This window comes from Heptranchias perlo, chromosome 21 (assembly GCF_035084215.1).
Source record: "Heptranchias perlo isolate sHepPer1 chromosome 21, sHepPer1.hap1, whole genome shotgun sequence".
Taxonomy (NCBI): Eukaryota; Metazoa; Chordata; class Chondrichthyes; order Hexanchiformes; family Hexanchidae; genus Heptranchias; species Heptranchias perlo.
In genome coordinates, this window is record NC_090345.1 from 48,377,320 (window position 1) to 48,396,085 (window position 18,766).

General features: G+C 46.1%; 1 protein-coding gene across 5 annotated transcripts in view; it reads left to right on the top strand.

Moving 5' to 3' along the window:
* The window catches only part of mypn (myopalladin), a 441,574-nt gene that overhangs the window by 141,595 nt on the left and 281,213 nt on the right, over positions 1 to 18,766 (top strand). For all 5 annotated transcript variants that reach the window (XR_010966743.1, XR_010966742.1, XM_068002628.1 and 2 more), the window contains exon 8: positions 4,111 to 4,134. Coding sequence is in view for 3 of the 5 variants with exons in the window: in XM_068002628.1 (XP_067858729.1) it covers positions 4,111 to 4,134 (24 nt within the window). In the remaining 2 variants the exon portion in view is untranslated. The remainder of the gene's footprint in view (positions 1 to 4,110; positions 4,135 to 18,766) is intronic.

Below are 18,766 nucleotides of genomic sequence, written 5' to 3' on the forward strand. Positions count from 1 at the left end.
TGCAGCATTGCCTGATTTTTAGCAGTTATGCAACTGGGCAGCAGTAACTGTATTGCCCACTTTTGTCAAAGTTGAGTGCATATGATTCCCATTCTCCTATTGCCAATGACATTTCTAATGGTCATTCCATATATATAGTATTTAAAACTTTCGATATGTATCAGCTCATAGTGCTGATACCTATTCTTACAAGAAACAGTTGCCCTGTTTTTGGAGGTTCTTTGCTATTTTTTAACTCTAAATATTTTTGCCATTTGTATTTCAAACCACTCTCATAGATGATCCTTCATTCCCTATGCCGCGGAGTGAATGTTCAGATATCTTGGTAAATTCATAGCATGCCTAGGGAATGAACAAACTTTGCACTAAACTTTGACGTAGGCTTTTACTGCCAAATAAATTTATTTAACAATAAAAGAAAAAGTGAGCAGTAACAGTAATGAAACATATATTATTACAATAGTTGTTAAGCTTAGCTAGCTCCTTGTGTGGTAGAAAATCCTAACTTTTGCACCAGCTATGCTAAACTGTCTTAGGCCACAGCTCTTCATTTTCTCACTATCTATGGGTACTGGCCTGACTATCTCTCTTCGAAGGCTATAGACAGATTCACAGATTGAGAAGACAGGCTGATAAATAACTTCAAAAGAGGGACCAGGGCCAAATGAACTTTAACTTTTTTTTAAAGCTGCCATATTTGAACAAATACCTGAACAAGTACTTGAATAGAGTGATTTGGCCCCTTACTTGGACATCTGTCTCAGATAAACTGATTAATGACTGCAACAATTGTACCAAAAACTGGGATATGATTTCTATGAGTGGTTTTTATTCCGTAATTCACCATGACAGAATTAAGTAAGCCAATACATAGGGGGAAAAAATCAGATAGGGCCTATTATTGGTCAGGGATAGCAAGATTCGCTATTACCCCTTGTCCAATGGCCCCTCCCGTCCCTATGTTCACACACTGATGAATTATGTTAAAACATTGAATAAAGGTTGCGCATTACTAAATCCCACATCCTCCAATCTGCACACAAGACCTCAACAATCTGCTGATCTGAGTTTGTACCAGGCCTGCGAGAGTGCTTGCACCAAGGTTCTCTGCTGATGCATTAGAGGCCTTGGTGCAAGAGGTGGACAGAAGGAGGGACATCCTATATCCCTCCTTCTGTCCACTTCTTGCACCAAGGAGGGGTGGGGGGGGGGAAGCAAGAGGCCCTCCAGACATATACCCAAAAGGCAGTGGGAGGCAGCAGGGGACAAAGTCAATGCCAGGCCCACAGCACCATGAACATGGATGCAGTGCAGGAAGAAGTTCAATGCTTTGACATGAGTGGTCAAGGTGAGTGAGGTCAACTGTCAAGTGGCGTCTCCTACCAACTGCACCACACACTACACCCCCATCACCCACATACCAATAAACTCTTTCCATCACTACTCAACTCTTCCAATCAGATGCTTCTTCTCACCCTTACACATTACCACTGTTGCAAGCCGCCCACCCACAACTCACAGGTCACACACGCTGGCAGCTATTCAACCATGACACCACCTAGACACATCTCCCAGTCCTGCTTTCTTGCAGGAGAAAGTGGCACATATCAGGAGGCAGCAAGTGGCAGTGGCATTTAGCCCATCGAGCCTGTTCCACCATTCAATGAGATCATGGTGAACCTGTGACCTCACTCCATATACCCGCCTTAGCCCCATATCCCTTCGTACCCTTGGTTCACAGAAATCTATCAATCTCAGATTTAGAATTCACAATTGAGCTAGCATCAACTGCCGTTTGCAGAAGTGCATTCCAAACTTCTCCCACCCTTTGCCTGTAGAAGCATTTCCTAACTTCACTCCTGCACGTCCTGGCTCTAAATGTTAGGCTATGTCCCCGCGTCCTAGTATTCAAGTATAGGAGACCTCCAAAAACAGTTACAAATGTCTTGGCAGCCAGAAGCAATAATCCAGCCACTAACCCGTAAATCCTGCACGGTCCCTTTTAAAAAACGTTGGTGGGGGGTCCTCCAGGCACTCTAAGACACGTTCAGATGGTCAGGGTTAAGACTGTGCGTTGAGTTGGGCATTAAGTCCCAAAATGGTGTCTGTCACTTTAAATCACCTTTGCACACTGATTGTATCCATTTTCTCCCTACTTTACATGCTTCCGACGTTCAGTATTTGCGCCTGCGCTTAATCCTATACCAAGATGGCGTCTGGCACACGTCACGCTGGAAACGTGCATTCGCATCCAAAATGCCATCTTGGATGTTGGCGAGGCCGTGTAACGCCAAAACAACGGGCACTACATGGCCCAATTTAGCGCCCATAGGAACATAGGAATACCAAGCGAAATCTAAGACAAAAATCCTTTATTTTTGCCACAAAAGTTTCTTTCACTGTGTTCGCAATTAGGGTCATCTGCGGAGGTGCTAATGGATAAGAGGCATTCTCCTGATGAAAGGAAGGGAAATCATTGGGTGACTTAAACCTTGCACCTCATGCACATCTCTTTCCAACCAGTTATAAAATCATAAAATCATACAGCACAGAAGGAGGACATTCAGCCCATTGTGCCGTGCTGGCTCTTTGAAAGAGCTGTCCAATTAGTCCCACTCTGCTGTTCCTTCCCCATAGCCCTGCAGTTTTTTGTTTTTAAGTATATATTCAATTCCCTTTTGAAAGGTAATATTGAATCTGTTTCCCTCACCCTTTCAGGCAGTGTATTCCAGATTACAACTCGCTGTGAAAAAAAAATCTCCTCATCTTCCCTCTGGTTCTTTTGATAATTATTTTAAATCTGTTATCTTAACTCTGGTTATCAACCCTCCTGCCAGTGGCAACAGTTTCTCCTTATTTACTCTAACAAAATCCTTCATATGTTTGAACACCTCTATTAAATCTCCTCTTAACCTTCTCTGTTCTAAGGAGAACAACCCCAGCTTCTCCAGTCTCTTCATGTAACTGAAGTCCCTCATCCCTGGTACCATTCTAGTAAATCTCTTCTGCACCCTCTCCAAGGCCTTGACATCCTTCCTAAAGTGCGGTGCCCAGAATTGGACACAATACTCCAGCTGAGGCCTAACCAGTGTTTTATACAGGTTTAGCATAACTTCCTTGCTTTTATGCTCTACACTTCTATTTATAGAGGTAAGGGTTCCATAAGGTTTTTTAACAGCTTTCTCAACTTATCCTGTCACCTTCAAAGGGGCAGAGAAATAGCAGTAGGGCCTAGGAGCAGACTGTTTGCTGCTGAAGCCTCCTGGCTTATGTAGAGTGCTGAGCAGTGAATAAAGCACCAAATAAAAATTGTAATTGCAAGTCTTACGTTTTTCATGGTTTCAGGAACATCGAGAGAAACATTCCCCCCCCCCACCACAAGTAAATTACATCTGTTTTTACCTTAAGTTCACACTACCCTGGTCTTTGAGACCCAGTGATAGACCATAACATTCTTGCATAATTATATGGTTCAGCTGCAAGATGGGGTTTATTGATAAGAAAAGAGATAGCTGCAGATTATTTTCTAAAACATTTTTGAGGCAGTCACATTTCAAAGTGTCAAATGGATGTAAAGAAAGGAAATGAGACTTTAATTTCATGTTAGTTTCTCATGAGCTGATGCCCGATATTTACAAGAACCATTCTACAAATTTGCCAATCCTGCAATTAACTCCAGCAGACCTCAGGCTGTTGCTATTTACTGAAATTAGTTTTGTCGTCTTAAAAGGACACAACTGGTTTGCAGAATCGCACCTTAGCAGCAGAATAATACATTGTGCAGTACAGATATAATGTTCATGTTGTTATAAAACAATCAGTGACTTGCTGGGAGCAATGCCACAGAAAGTCCAGTAGTCAGTGATTCGAAATTTTTGAAAACATGTCGTTTTCACAACACAATTAAAATATTTTCAAGTTTCTAGCAATAAAATCATTCCCAAATCCTGGGCAGATGCAACTGAATTTAATTTACAAAAGCTACATTTATGTTTTTAGTCTTTAAATGTTAAATGCTGTTATTAAATGCTTATTTTAAAACATATGGTGTCCAAATGAAAATATCCTAACGAACATACTTTCTCTTATTTTTCCTTTCCTATTATTTAGAGCCACGGTCAATGAGTGACTCAGGTAAGTGTCTGCACATGTTGTGGTTTGTAGTCATTCGATCTGAGCAGGAACTTAGGCAAAGCTAGCCAAAACTAAAATAGTTCACAACTTTCCTGGGGGAGGGGAAATGTCCGTGTTCCCTATGCTTTTTTTTGTATATTCGCTTGTGCAATAACAGGGTGAAACCACCACAACAACAAAAACAACTTGCATTTATATAGCGCCTTTAGCATAATTAAACGTCCCAAGGCGCTAAACAGGAGCGATTATCAAACAAAATCTGACTCTGAGCCACATAAGGAAATATTAGGACAGATGACCAAAAGCTTGGTCAAAGAGATAGGTTTTAAGGAGTGTCCTAAAGGAGGAGAGAGTAGAGAGGGGGAAAGGTTTGGGACGGAATTCCAGAGCTTAGTGATAATTGTTTCCATGTGATTTATATTAATTCGTGTTAACTGTATTCAGGTGGATATCAATTGAGGACGCTCTTGTATTCATATATAAGAGAGGTTATCTTGGGTGTGGCGTGTGTAATGTGGAGCTCTGTGAATAAAGGGGTGAAGTAACTGAAGACCAGGCTCTAGTATTCAATCCTTCACCACCAGGCTATCCAGTTTATTACACTTAGGGCCTACACGGCTGAAGGCATGGCCACCAATGGTGGAGCGATTAAAATCGGGGATGCGCAAGAGACAACAATTGGAGGAGCCCAGAGATCTCGGAGGGTTGTAGGGCTGGAGGAGGTTACAGAGATAGGGAGGGTTGAGGCCATGGAGGGATTTGAAAACAAGGATGAGAATTTTAAAATCGAGGTGTTGCCAGACCGGGAGCCAATGTAGGCCAGGGAGCACAGGGGTGATGGGTGAGCTTGGTGCGAGTTAGGATACGGGCAGCAGAAATTTGGATGAGCTCAAGTTTATGGAGGGTGGAAGATGGGAGGCCATTGGAATAGTGAAGCCCAGAGGTAACAAAGGCATGGATGAGGGTTTCAGCAGTAGAGGAGCTGAGGCAGGGGCAGAGATGGAAGTAGGCGGTCTTAGTGATAGAGCGGATATGTGGTTGGAAGCTCATCTCAGGGTCAGATAGGAGGCCAAAGTTGCAAACAGCCTGGTTCAGCCTCAGACAGTGGCCAGGAAGAGGGATGGAGTCAGTGACTAGGGAATGGAGTTTGTGGTGGGGCCTGAGGACAATTGTTTCGGTCTTCCCAATATTTAGTTCGAGGAAATTTTTGCTCATCCAGTACCGGATGTCGGACAAGCAATGTGACAAATGAGAGACTGTGGAGGGGTCGAGAGACTAGAAACAAATATAACAAGGACAAGGTCTAATAAGTAAACCTCTAGTGTTCGGTGGAAATGCAGGAAGACTGTGATACTATCGGCTAAATCATTATAGTTTTCAAGAGCACATATACACTGTGAGTATTGGTGTACGGCACACACCAATGCAACAGTTATAGTGTAAATGCAGCCTAAATCCAAATTCAGGGCACAAGTTGACACTGGAGTGAAGTGGAGTGAGACTCCCTACATTACAGGGTGAATTTACACTCCTTGTGGGGGAGGTGGAAGTCTCACTTCAGGGAGCATTGATAGGATTACAAAACTGTACCCCGAATTCTCCTATCTCCAACCTGCACTCCCTTTGAGTGTGACTCCCTGCTGGGAGCCCAGTCGTGCTGAATTTATTCATGTTATTATATGTGTGTCCAGCAGGGGGTAATGTGACCATTCATTTGGTCAGTCTGGCTGTTAGAAAGAACATGGGTGGAATTTTAACCCCCAAGAACGGGTGGGTTGGAGGCGGGCGGGAAGTTAAAGTAATAGAAATTTGAAGTGTAACCGCAACCCGGCTCCAACGCACCCGCTCCCAGGTTTAACGGAGGTGCGTTTGGCTGCGTGCGCAGGTGGGTTGATAATTAGTGCAGGAAGGTTGGTAATTATCAGAGCAATTTACATGATTAGCAGATGGTAATGATGCGATTTTAAATTGCATTCATCAGGCATTCGAATTTAACGCCTCCAGCACTCGCCAGTGAATCGGAGGTGAGATTGAGCCACCGTTCATGGGGGTCTTTAAATTTATGATTGCCCGATGTGAATAAATGCTCAATGTTTACAGCTGGTGTCTCAGTTCCCTCTCGCAAATGTTTTGCAGAGTGTTCTTGAGTTCATACAGCTCCTTAGGAACTTTGGACACCTTTAAACGGACAAGATCAGGATTGGGGGTGGGGGCACTATGGATACATTCGATAGGACATCGGAGGAGGAAGACAATCAACAGCCACGGCAGTGACTTCGTGCTGTGTGGGATCTACAGGTGCACAAGAGAGAGGTGCACAAGGGAAGGGTGCACAAGGGAAGGGTGCACAAGGGAGGGGTGCACAAGAGAGAGGTGCACAAGAGAGAGGTGCACAAGAGAGAGGTGCACAAGAGAGAGGTGCACAAGGGAAGGGTGCACAAGGGAGGGGTGCACAAGGGAAAGGTGCACAAGGGAAGGGTGCACAAGAGAGAGGTGCACAAGAGAGAGGTGCACAAGAGAGAGGTGCACAAGGGAAGGGTGCACAAGGGAGGGTGCACAAGGGAAAGGTGCACAAGGGAAGGGTGCACAAGAGAGAGGTGCACAAGAGAGAGGTGCACAAGAGAGAGGTGCACAAGAGAGAGGTGCACAAGAGAGAGGTGCACAAGAGAGAGGTGCACAAGCGAAGGGTGCACAAGGGAGGGGTGCACAAGGGAAAGGTGCACAAGGGAAGGGTGCACAAGAGAGAGGTGCACAAGAGAGAGGTGCACAAGAGAGAGGTGCACAAGAGAGAGGTGCACAAGGGAAAGGTGCACAAGGAAGAGGTGCACAAGGGAAGGGTGCACAAGAGAGAGGTGCACAAGGGAGAGGTGCACAAGAGAGAGGTACACAAGAGAGAGGTGCACAAGGGAGAGGTGCACAAGGGAAAGGTGCACAAGAGAGAGGTGCACAAGGAAGAGGTGCACAAGGGAAGGGTGCACAAGAGAGAGGTGCACAAGAGAGAGGTACACAAGAGAGAGGTACACAAGAGAGAGGTGCACAAGGGAGAGGTGCACAAGAGAGGGGTGCACAAGGGAGAGGTGCACAAGGGAAGGGTGCACAAGGGAAAGGTGCACAAGGGAAAGGTGCACAAGGAAGAGGTGCACAAGGGAAGGGTGCACAAGAGAGAGGTGCACAAGAGAGAGGTACACAAGAGAGAGGTACACAAGAGAGAGGTGCACAAGGGAGAGGTGCACAAGAGAGGGGTGCACAAGGGAGAGGTGCACAAGGGAAGGGTGCACAAGGGAAAGGTGCACAAGAGAGAGGTGCACAAGAGAGGGGTGCACAAGGGAGAGGTGCACAAGAGAGAGGTGCACAAGAGAGAGGTGCACAAGAGAGAGGTGCACAAGGGAAGGGTGCACAAGAGAGAGGTGCACAAGAGAGAGGTGCACAAGGGAAGGGTGCACAAGAGAGAGGTGCACAAGAGAGAGGTGCACAAGAGAGGTGCACAAGAGAGAGGTGCACAACGGAAAGGTGCACAAGGGAAAGGTGCACAAGAGAGAGGTGCACAAGAGAGAGGTGCACAACGGAAAGGTGCACAAGGGAAAGGTGCACAAGAGAGAGGTGCACAAGAGAGAGGTGCACAAGGGAGAGGTGCACAAGAGAGAGGTGCACAAGAGAGGTGCACAAGAGAGAGGTGCACAACGGAAAGGTGCACAAGGGAAAGGTGCACAAGAGAGAGGTGCACAAGAGAGAGGTGCACAAGGGAGAGGTGCACAAGAGAGAGGTGCACAAGAGAGAGGTACACAAGAGAGAGGTGCACAAGAGAGAGGTGCACAAGAGAGAGGTGCACAAGAGAGGTGCACAAGAGAGAGGTACACAAGAGAGAGGTGCACAAGAGAGGTGCACAAGAGAGAGGTACACAAGAGAGAGGTGCACAAGAGAGAGGTGCACAAGGGAGAGGTGCACAAGAGAAAGGTGCTCAACACAGATCTGGAGAAGAGCAGAGTGGAGAACAGCAGAGAGAGGCACAACAGAAGGGCCGAGGTAGCCTGTGAGAGGGTCTACAGGCAGATGCTCAGCTTCTTGGACCTATCTGAGGAGCAGTGCCTATGCAGGCTTAGATTGAGTCGGCAGGTGGTCACAGACTTCTGCAGCCTCCTTCAGGAAGAGCTGCTCCCTGTTGGACCTGGTGGCCACGCATTGCCCGTCGCTGTAAAAGTCACCACTGCCCTCAATTTCTTTGCCTCTGGCTCCTTCCAGTGCGCCACCGGAGACATCTCTGAGGTCTCTCAGTCGGCTGCACATACATGTATAAGGCAGATAATTGGGCTGTTTGCCAGGGCGTCCACTTATGTGAACTTTGCCTGTGACAACAATAGCCAGAATGAGTGGGCAGTCGGTTTCGCCTCTTTGGCTGGCTTCCCATAGGTGCAGGGTGCAGTCAATTACACACACGTGGCAATCCAAGGACCACCTCATGAACCTGGAGTTTTTATCAACCATAAGGGATTTCACTCCATCAATGGTACGCAACCACAAGAAAAGATTTATGCAGGTGTGTGCCAGATTCCCTGGCAACTGTCATGATGCTTTTATACAGCGGCAGTCCAACATTCCAGACCTTTTCCTACCAGGAGACAGACTTAAGGGCTGGCTCGTTGGAGACAAGGGACTCCCCCTTCAAACTTAGTTCATTACACCTATGAGGAACCCCATCAATGAGCCGCAAAAGCGATACAACCAGAGCCACGTGACTACCAGATGTGTCATCAAGCAAGTCATTGGCATGTTGAAGATGTGCTGCAGGTGCCTGGATAGGTCTGGAGGCACCTTTCAGTACTCACCCTTCCGAACTTTCTGCCAAACACCACATCATGGTGGTGTGCTGTGTCCTGCACAACATTGGGCAGCAGAGAGGATTAGAAGTGGAGGACAACCAAAGCACTAGTCAATCATCTTCTGATGATAAGAACATTGAAGAAGAAGAGGAGGAGGAGGAGGCCAGACCATGCTTACATTGCCCTCATATCTCAAAGTTTCACTTAGTTAGTCAGGGTGGGAAATAGAAAAATTGAGATACTGTGGCCCGCACCCAACACCACCAATCGCCACCCCGTCTTTACACAAAACAGTCCTTCAACCATGTATACACCCATTGCACATCCACCCCTTGGATCCCGTCATGTATTGACATTCGTCATGAAGCAAATGAATGGGCGAGTTGGCACTTGGGCTGCAAAAATTAGCAAGACGTGGAAGTGGTGCTAATCAATAAATTATATGGGCCGGTATAAAAAAAGGAAACTTCACAACATAACATTTTTTCAAACACCCTTGTGCAGACCCTTCGTGAATTACAATTGTTTGAACATACGCTTCCTACCACTTCTACATAGTGCATCCCCTGTGGCTTCAGCAGAGATAGAGGCAGGCTACTCAGATCCCTGCCCTGACTTCTGAGATGCTTTTAGCCTATGACCTCTGGGTTTTGGAGCCCATGAAGGCCCCGCCCAAAGCCTGCTCCACCTGCACCTGCGCAGGGGCAGACTCGGCCATCGGGAGAGGAGGCAGCATGCTGGGTACTGGTTGAAGGCGGCGGAGGGGGGGTGGTGCAATAGGTGAGGCATGGGAGCGCTTTGAGTGGAATTCCTACTTTCCTTTCACCATCATCCCTCTCACAGGCCAGCGGCACATCACTCCTAACACTCTGCTGCACAGCAGCTTGATGCACATCTGTGACATTTTGAAAGTCCACGGATAAGGTATCTGTCATCCTGTTTAAGGCAGAAGACATCTCCTGCACGGCCATTGTCATGGCCTGCATAGACTCATTTGAGAGCCGTGCATGAAGCTCCATGGAGGCGGCCACTCCATTGCAGACATTCTCGCAATTACCTGAGACATCAACCCACTAGTGTTGGAGTTGGACTCCTCCACCCTCTCGCTATTGTGGAGAGTGTGCATGGCACATTTTCCAGTACCTCGCAAAGTTGCATCTCTACCTCAGTCATCCTCCTTCTCAACAATGGCCCCCAGGGTTCAGCATCTGTGTCCAGCTGAGCAGAGCTTGGAGAGGAGTGTGCCCCCGAATCAGACTCTCCACAACTGCCCCTGCCACCAGTGTCTGCTCATGTTCAGTTGTGAATTGTGAATCACCAGGTGTAAACTGTCTAACAGGACCCACCGAAGTTCAAGTGTTTGCGCTGATGCATGGCTGTACGTCCTGTGACGGTGCACCCTCAGAAGAAATAAAGACCTCTAAGGAATCGTAGTCATGCATCTCTGCAGATTCTTGCTCTATGCGTGAAGGCCCTGGAAGACAAAAGAAAGCGATATGAATTAGTCATGGCAAACTAACAATCTTGCCAATCACCAGACTCAGGCTCCTCATAGTTCAGTCAGTCATTGATGACATAAAGTCAGCATGTGTGTTGGAGATGTTTTAAATTCTGTCGCCAGGCATCTGCAAGTTCCAGTCTCTCTATCTCTTATTTAGAAGGACGCAGATGTGCCACTGATCTCCATCACGTCCCCCTCTGCTTCTGTGAACGGCACAATTCGTGGCAAGCCACCACCAGTCCTTGCCCTCTCCCTTGCATTTTGCGCTCTCCTCTTATCAGGGGCGAAAGAACAGACCTGTGAGTGACTGAAGGTGATGAATTCACCCAATGGATGCAGTGCATTCGGTGAGGATGACTATGAGACAGATGCATCACATTGCATAAAGATTGGGGTGAGTGGCAGCGGTGGATGGATACATGGGAAAGTGAGGAAGCGCATAGAAAGTGAAGGATGGGTGATGCTGAAATTGAAGTGGGTGTGAGGAGTGATGTGACAGAGTAGGCTTGACAAGACAACAACAACAACAACAACAACAACAACGTGCATTTCTACAGCACCTTTAATGTAGTAAAATGTCCCAAGTAGCTTCACAGGAGTGTTTTCAAACAAAATTTGACACTGAGCCACATAAGGAGATATTGGGACAGGGTACCAAAAGCTTGGTCACAGAATGGAATGGTCAAGTCTAGTGGTAATAAAGGCATGGATGAGGGTTGCAGCTGCAGATAAGCAGAGGCGGAGAAGTAGGCGGTCTTGGTGATGGAGTGGATATATGGTTGGAATAATCAAATAGAACGCCAAGGTTGTGAACAGCCTGGTTCAGCCTCAGACAGTGGCCAGGGAGAGGGATGGAGTCGGTAGCTAGGGAATGGGAGTTTGTGACGGGGACTGAAGACAATGGCTTTGGTCTTCCCAATATTTAGTTGGAGGAAATTTTTGCTCATCCAGTACTGGATGTTGAACGAGCAGTGTGACAAATCAGAGACAGTGGAGTGGGTGAGGGAGATGGTGGTGAGGTAGAGTTGGGTGTCATCGGTGTACATGTGGAACCTGACATGTTTTCGGATGATGTCACCGAGGGGCAGCGTGTAGATGAGAAATAGGAGGGAGCTAAGGATAGATCGTTGGGGGACCCAGAGGTAATGGTGTGAGAGCGGGAAGAGAAGCCATTGCAGGTGATTCTCTGGCTATAACTGGATAGATAAGAATGGAACCAGGTAAGTGCAGTCCCACCCAGCTAGACGACAGAGGAGAGGCGTTGGAGGAGGACGGTGTGGTCAACCATGTCAAAGGCTACAGACAGGTTGAGAAGGATGAGGAGGGATAGTTTACCATGGTCACAGTCACATAGGATGTGGCAGGGGCGGAAACCTGATTGGAGAGATTCAAACATGGAGTTGCGGGAAAGATGGGCATGGATTTGGGAGGTGACAACACGTTCAAGGACTTAGGAGAGGAAAGGGAGGTTGGAGATGGGCTGTACTTTGCAAGACAAAGGGGTCAAGGATGGGTTTTTGAGGAGGGGGTGATGACGGCAGATTTGAAGTGGAGGGGACAGTACCTGAGGAGAGGGAACCATTAACAATATCAGCTAACATGGGGGCCAGGAGGGGAAGCTGGATTGTCTGCAGTTTGGTGAGAATAGGGTCAAGGGAGCAGGAGGTGAGTCTCATGGTCAAAATGAGCTCGGAGAGGGCACGAGGGGAGATAGGAGAGAAACTAGAGAAAGAAGCGAGTTTAAGGCTGGGGCAGGGGGTTACCGTAGGGGAAGTTTGGCTTGATGGGCTAGGGGAAGAGAGGGCAGCAGCAGAGGTAGCTGACGGATGGTCTCAATCTCAGTGACAAAGTAGTCCATGAAGTCCTCGCACTTGTTGGAGGTGAGGGTGGAGGAGGCAGGGAAGAGGGATTTAAGAAGATGGTTTGTAATGGAGGAGAAGGCGGGGATTATCTTTGCATTCCAGGATGATCCTGGAATAGTGAGCAATTTTGGCAGAGGAGAGCAGGACCCGATAGTGCTTTATGGGATCCAGCCAGATCTGGCGATGAATGGCTAAACCAGTTGTCTGCCATAAACATTCATGTCTGCTTCCCTTGGACTTAAGGGAGTGGAGATGAGGGCCGTACCAGGGGGAATGACCAGGGTGAGAGAGAGTAATGGTTTTAATGGGGTCAAGGGCATCAAGGGTGGAGGTGAGGTGTGATTGAGCAGATCGGTAGCTGCAGAAATGTTGTAGTGAATGGAGGGCCAAAGAGGGAGTCAAGCCTGGGACGGCGGCAGGAGAGTAGGAAGGTCGAGGAGTGCTGAAGGGTTGGGGTAGAGGTTTGGGAGGGGGGCAGAGTACCCGAGAGGGGAGAAATGAAAGGAGGCAAGATAGGAGAGGGGGCCTCGGAGGGGTAAAGAGAAAAGAAGAAAAAAGGGGAAACAGAAGGGATAGGCTTGGGTCTGGAGTGGCAGCGAATGGACACAGGGAAACTCAAGTTACATAGGCGTGGTTACATAGCAAGATTGGGATAAATATGTTCTGGTAATAAACAGGGAATAGAGAGGAGACAATAGGAGGGAGTCCAAAGTTAAAGTCAGAGGTCCTGTGGTGGGATAAGGTTGACGCAGATAGGGTGGAGTTTGCTTGGAGCATCGACAAACTGATGTCCAGGTTCAGAGACAGGTGTGGAGGGCGAGTGAATCCAGAAGCTATTTGAAGTGTAGAGTATCGGAGGACGCACTGCTGGAGGTATTTCCTTGGGAATGAAGAGCCAGGAGGTGGACAGAATCGATCACGGGGCAGAAAAACAGTGGCGAAGTTGGAGGTCACTATAAGATCCAGAAGCAGCGGAGAAATGGACTACGGCCCAGGAGAGTGAATTTCTGGCCAGGAACCATACTATAGCAAATTAAAGCTGAAAAACCAGTGGGCCCAGTAGGAGAGTCATAAACTCAGCAGGTAACAGCAGCGGTGGGGATTGGGCTATAAGCTAGACAAAGTTACCTTAAAACTTAAGCAACTGAATAGCAGATCAGAGTCACAGCAGCTGAGTTGCAGTGTAGTCCAGTGGAGTAGCGTAGTCTTGACAGCAGAGAGGTCCAGGAATTTCAAAGCCAAGTTTGAGCAAAGATCCAGTGCTCACTGATAAAACCAGAGCAGGCACAGACCGGGAATGGGCAGTGGGCCCAGGTAACTTTAAACATGCAGCGTGAACTTGTAGTTAGGGGCAAAATGGACCTACTATTAGAGCCAGGGGAACTGAAACAGTGGAAGAGAGGAGATTGGAAGAGAAAGGGCAAAAGATGGCAACAGATAGAGTTGCATAGCAAGGAGCTCCCGAGGGAACAGCCAGCCCAGGATCCATCTTGAGAACAGAGTGAGGGGGTGTGGGGGGGGGTGTTGTACACCACAGGATGTGGGTGAATCAGCAACTGTACTCACTTTTCCTAACCTGGTCAGGTCATTAAACCGCTTCCTGCACTGCATCCAAGACCGGGGCCACAATGCTCCTGCTGCACACCTCCTCAGCCACCTCCAGCCATGCCTTCCTGATAACAGAAGCAGGTTTCTTCCACCCATTGCTGGGGAAAATGATATCCCTCCTGCTGCTCACTGCATCCAGCAGTGTTTCAAGGGAAGCATCATTGAATCTGGGTGCTGTCCTCCCTCTTTGTGAATCCATGGTAAATTCCTCCTGACTCCTCCAAATTCCATTCTTGCATTGGCCCTTTGAATAGTGTACTTCAGATTGCATCATGCAGGTACGCAGAACGCCCGCTGGGCAGCTTGTGTCACACGGTTACGCATTAGGCCCGCTGGGCAGCTTGGAGGCCCCAAACCCGGAAGAAAAAATGTAATTGTTCAATCAAGTTGAGATCGCAGAATCTGACCCACTAACATCAGTTCCGGGTTCCCCCTCCCCCCCCCCCTTCCCTGCTCTGAGTAAATATCGGGGCCCATGTCTCTCAAATACAGAAAAAACATCGATCTTGTAAAAGTAGCAAACTGTGTTCAAATTTTAGGGTTGCCAACTCTGGTTGGATGTATTCCTGGAAGTTTCATCACATGATCTCTTACCTCCACCAGCCCCACCCTCCCCATCAGTCTTTCTTCCCACCTCGAATATTTTTCTAACTAATAAACAAAAGCGTTCGAACAAAATGAAAAAAACACATAATTCTTTTCAATGAACTAATTATTTTTCTCCTGGATTGCTCCCAGCCGAGACCAGGAGATTAATCTATAATTCCTGGAGACTCATGGCCACATCCCTCCATTGTTGAAAAGGGTCATAATTGGCATGGAGTAAGCCATTCACATTGTTCGGCTGTCTAGATTTCAACTCTGCTGAGCCCTGAAGAGTTTTCTCTGCAGAGTTCCGAACAGCATTATGATATTCCATCAGTGGGCAGATTAAAGGCTTTGTAGAACATTGAAACTGCTGACAGTGATAAATAAACAAATCCGGAATTCCCATTCTTTTCCTCAGCCAGCTTAAGAAAGCGACTTGTTGACTAATGACTTGGGCTCTGGTAAAGGAAGGTGGCAGCAAAGGAAGATAGTATTTACAGAATCAATTTTACCCTTTAGTGTTGTTGGCACAAAGCTGTGTGCAACAGTAGTTCTAATCGGGAAATCAAGTGCATAGTCAGTACACCTGATTTGTGGCCTCCCTTACGAGTTAATGGATAAGAAACCATGTGGGCCATGATTTGGATGCACCCAAATTCCTGATGTGCATTCCCAGCATTACCTCTCTGAGAGATTGCATACTGCAAACAATTTTATTGAAATTTGGCTCTGTTGGTAGCACTCTGATCTCTGAGTCGGAAGGTTGAGAGTTCAAGCCCCACTCCAGGATTTGAGCACATGAACTACGGTGACATTTAGTTCAGTACTGAGGAGGTGCTGCAGTGTTGGTGGTGCCGTCTTTCAGGTGACGCATTAAACTGAAGTGCTGTCTGCCTGCTAAGGTGAATGTAAAAGATCTTATAGCACTATTCAAAAAAGAACAGGTTCTGTTTGTGGAATCTTGCTGTGCATAAATTGGCTGCTGCATTTCCCTACAAAACAACAGTAGCTACAGTTCAAAAAAGTAATTTTAGTGGATGTGAAGCACTTTGGGATGTCCTGAGCACATGAAAAGTGCCATCTAAGCACAAGTTATTCTTGATTAAATTATCAACTCTCAATCTAGATCATCCCTCGAGGGGTGGTTGAAAATCAAGTAAAAAAATTGGGATATAGAAGTGTGTTCAAGGTTACTGCAACGTGGCTCGTTCAAATCCCTTGAGAAGCTGCATTAAATTTAATCCTTTCCTATAGACAATTGAACCTTTACAAGGTATTGCAGATATAAAACTGCACTTCATGCTCAGTAAAATATTGTCATTAAATATTATGGTTATGTAATGACAATTTTATAAAACACATCTGAATTATGTGCAACATTCTTGTATTGTTATTGGATACCATTACACTAGTACATTTCCAGTTAAAGAAGGAAAGAAAGAACTTGCATTTATATCAGGCCTTTCACAACCTCAGGATGTCCCAAATGAAGTAGTTTTGAAGTGTAGTCATTATTGTAATGTAGGAAACGCAGCAGCCAAATTACAAACAGTAAGGTCCCACAAACAGCAATGAGATAATTGACCAATTAAATATTTTTTTAGTGATGTTAGTTGAGGGATAAAAATTAGCCAGGACACTGGGGGAAATTTCCTGCTCTTTTTTGTCCCATGGGATCATTTACATCCACCTGAGAAGGCAAACAGGTCTTCGGTTTAACATCTCATCCAAAAGATAGCACCTCCCTCAGTACTGCACTGGAGTAGTCAGCTGAAATTATGTGTGTAAGTCCTGGAATGTGACTTGAATCCATGTCATTCTGATTCAGAAGCAAGACTGCTACCACTGAGCCAAGACGGATACCTACACAGCTCCATAGGTATCACTGATCTACCTGACATCTATTTGTTGATATTATTCAATAGAAATAACTGAAAAGTATAAATTCCCAAAGGGATAAATTTATTATTTATTTATTATTCATGTATACCAGATTTATATTTAATGCTATTCAGATCCGTTTAACGTTGGTATCCTCTACTTAGTTAATTTTAATTTTATCCCCTTAGATATAATTAATTAATCTGATTATTTCTATATTTACTTATTTATTGTTGCCCCATGGTTTAAATTACTTAGCACCTCCTTCCCCCTGCACCGAATTCTCACTCTTACCAAATTGCTGGTGCCACTTCATTTAGCAGATTCACCCAACTCTCACCAAGCTCTGTGCTTAAAGCTGGAATTGGAAGCTGGACTGGTACGATTTCCTGATGTGTGTTCCCAGCAGGTGAGGCTCCAACAAGGACACCACAAGTGGGACATTTAACCTAGTCTGGACTATTCCAATGCTCTCCTGGCCGGCCTCCCATCTTCCACCCTCCATAAACTTGAGCTCATCCAAAACTCTGCTGCCCTATCCTAACTCGCCCAAGTCCCGTTGTCCCAACACCCATGTGCTCGCTGACCTATATTGGCTTCCGGTCCGGGAACACCTTGATTTACTCATCTCATCCTTGTTTTCAAATCCCTCCATAGCTTCGCCCCTCCCTATCTCTGTAACCTCCTCCAGCTCTACAACCCTCCGAGATCTCAGTGCTCCTCCAATTCTTGCCTTTTGCGCATCCCCGATTTTAATTGCTTCATCATTGGTGGCCGTGCCTTCACCTGCCTAGGTCCTAAGCTCTGGAATTCTCTCCCTAAACCCATCCACCTCTCTACCTCTCCTCCATTAAGACGCTCTTTAGAACCTACCTTATCTGTCCTAATATCTCCTTATGTGGCTCGGTGTGAAATTTTGTTTGATAACGCCCTTGTGAAGCACCTTAGGACGTTTTACTACTTTAAAGGCGCTATATAAATGCAAGTTGTTGTTGTTTTTCTTGATATGAGAAAACAAAGTGCTGCCCGTGTTTCTGTAACATTCCCAATGGGGGAGCAGAGCTCCTTACATACTGTAAGCAGAGCTCTCATTCAGTAAGCTAAGTATGGGTCCCAGCCAGGAGTCTGCCCCACAGTATAACTTGGGTCTTACCAGCTGTGTTTCACACTGTACAGTCACTCACCTTAGACTGTAATGTATCATAACTGTAGCCTAACTTACAAATTTGACCTGGAATTCAAAATTCAGTTTTCTGTCATGTTCCCTTCTCCTGTATGACTTTCCCACAATCAACCTTTAACAATGCTTTAACAAGCAATATTTTTGGCTAACTTTTGTTAACACATTTTAGGATAGAAGCAAGAACCAGAGTAGCAGTGGACTAAAGCCCTGCTAACATGTTTTACCAGTTGTGTTCCCCTATTTACTCATCTCTACTTTTCTTTAAATTGTGGTGTCGATAGCCAAGTTCCGCACCCATGAGGACGGCCTCAACCGGGTTCATGTCACACTACACGTAACCCCACCAGCGAACAAATGTTATCTGTTTTTAATATAACGGGTCATTGACTGTCTTCCTTCTCTCTCTCTCTTTTTTTTGGGGGGGTTTGTATATTCGGTGGCCTTTTAGGTGACACCTCTCTGTCTGCTCACTGTGATTGCCTTGGCAACGGGCAGTAATCACCAGGCATTGTTCTGTGATTTACAAATGCGAAGGATTCGAAAATTTCATTTCCACACCATTCACCTGAGGAAGGAGGAAGCCTCCGAAAGCTTGTGAAATTTAAAATAAATTTGTTGGACTATAACTTGGTGTTGTAAAATTGTTTACAATTTTCTTTAAATTAACAGAGAGGAAAATATGGCTCTTTATGAATTGAAATCCCTAATATTTGTTTTGAGATAATAACATTGATAATCACTTTTAAAAATGAACACTAATTAAATACTTTGAACTACATTTGATTCACACAAACTCAAACTAGTTTAAGGAACATCCAATTTATTGATGCCACTGTTGAACTTTTTATCCTGATATAAACATAGAAACATAGAAAATAGGAGCAAGAGTAGGCCATTCGGCCCTTTGGGCCTGCTCCACCATTCCAAAATGATCATGGCTGATCGTCTAACTCAGTACCCTGTTCCCGCTTTTTCCCCATATCCCTTGATCCCTTTAGCATTAAGAAATATATCTATCTCCTTCTTGAATACATCTAATGACGTGGCCTCCACTGCCTTCTGTGGTAGAGAATTCCACAGGTTCACCACCCTCTGAGTGAAGAAATTTCTCCTCATCTCGGTTGTAAATGCCATACCCCGTATCCTGAGACTGTGACCCCTGGGTCTGGACTCCCCAGCCATCGGGAACATC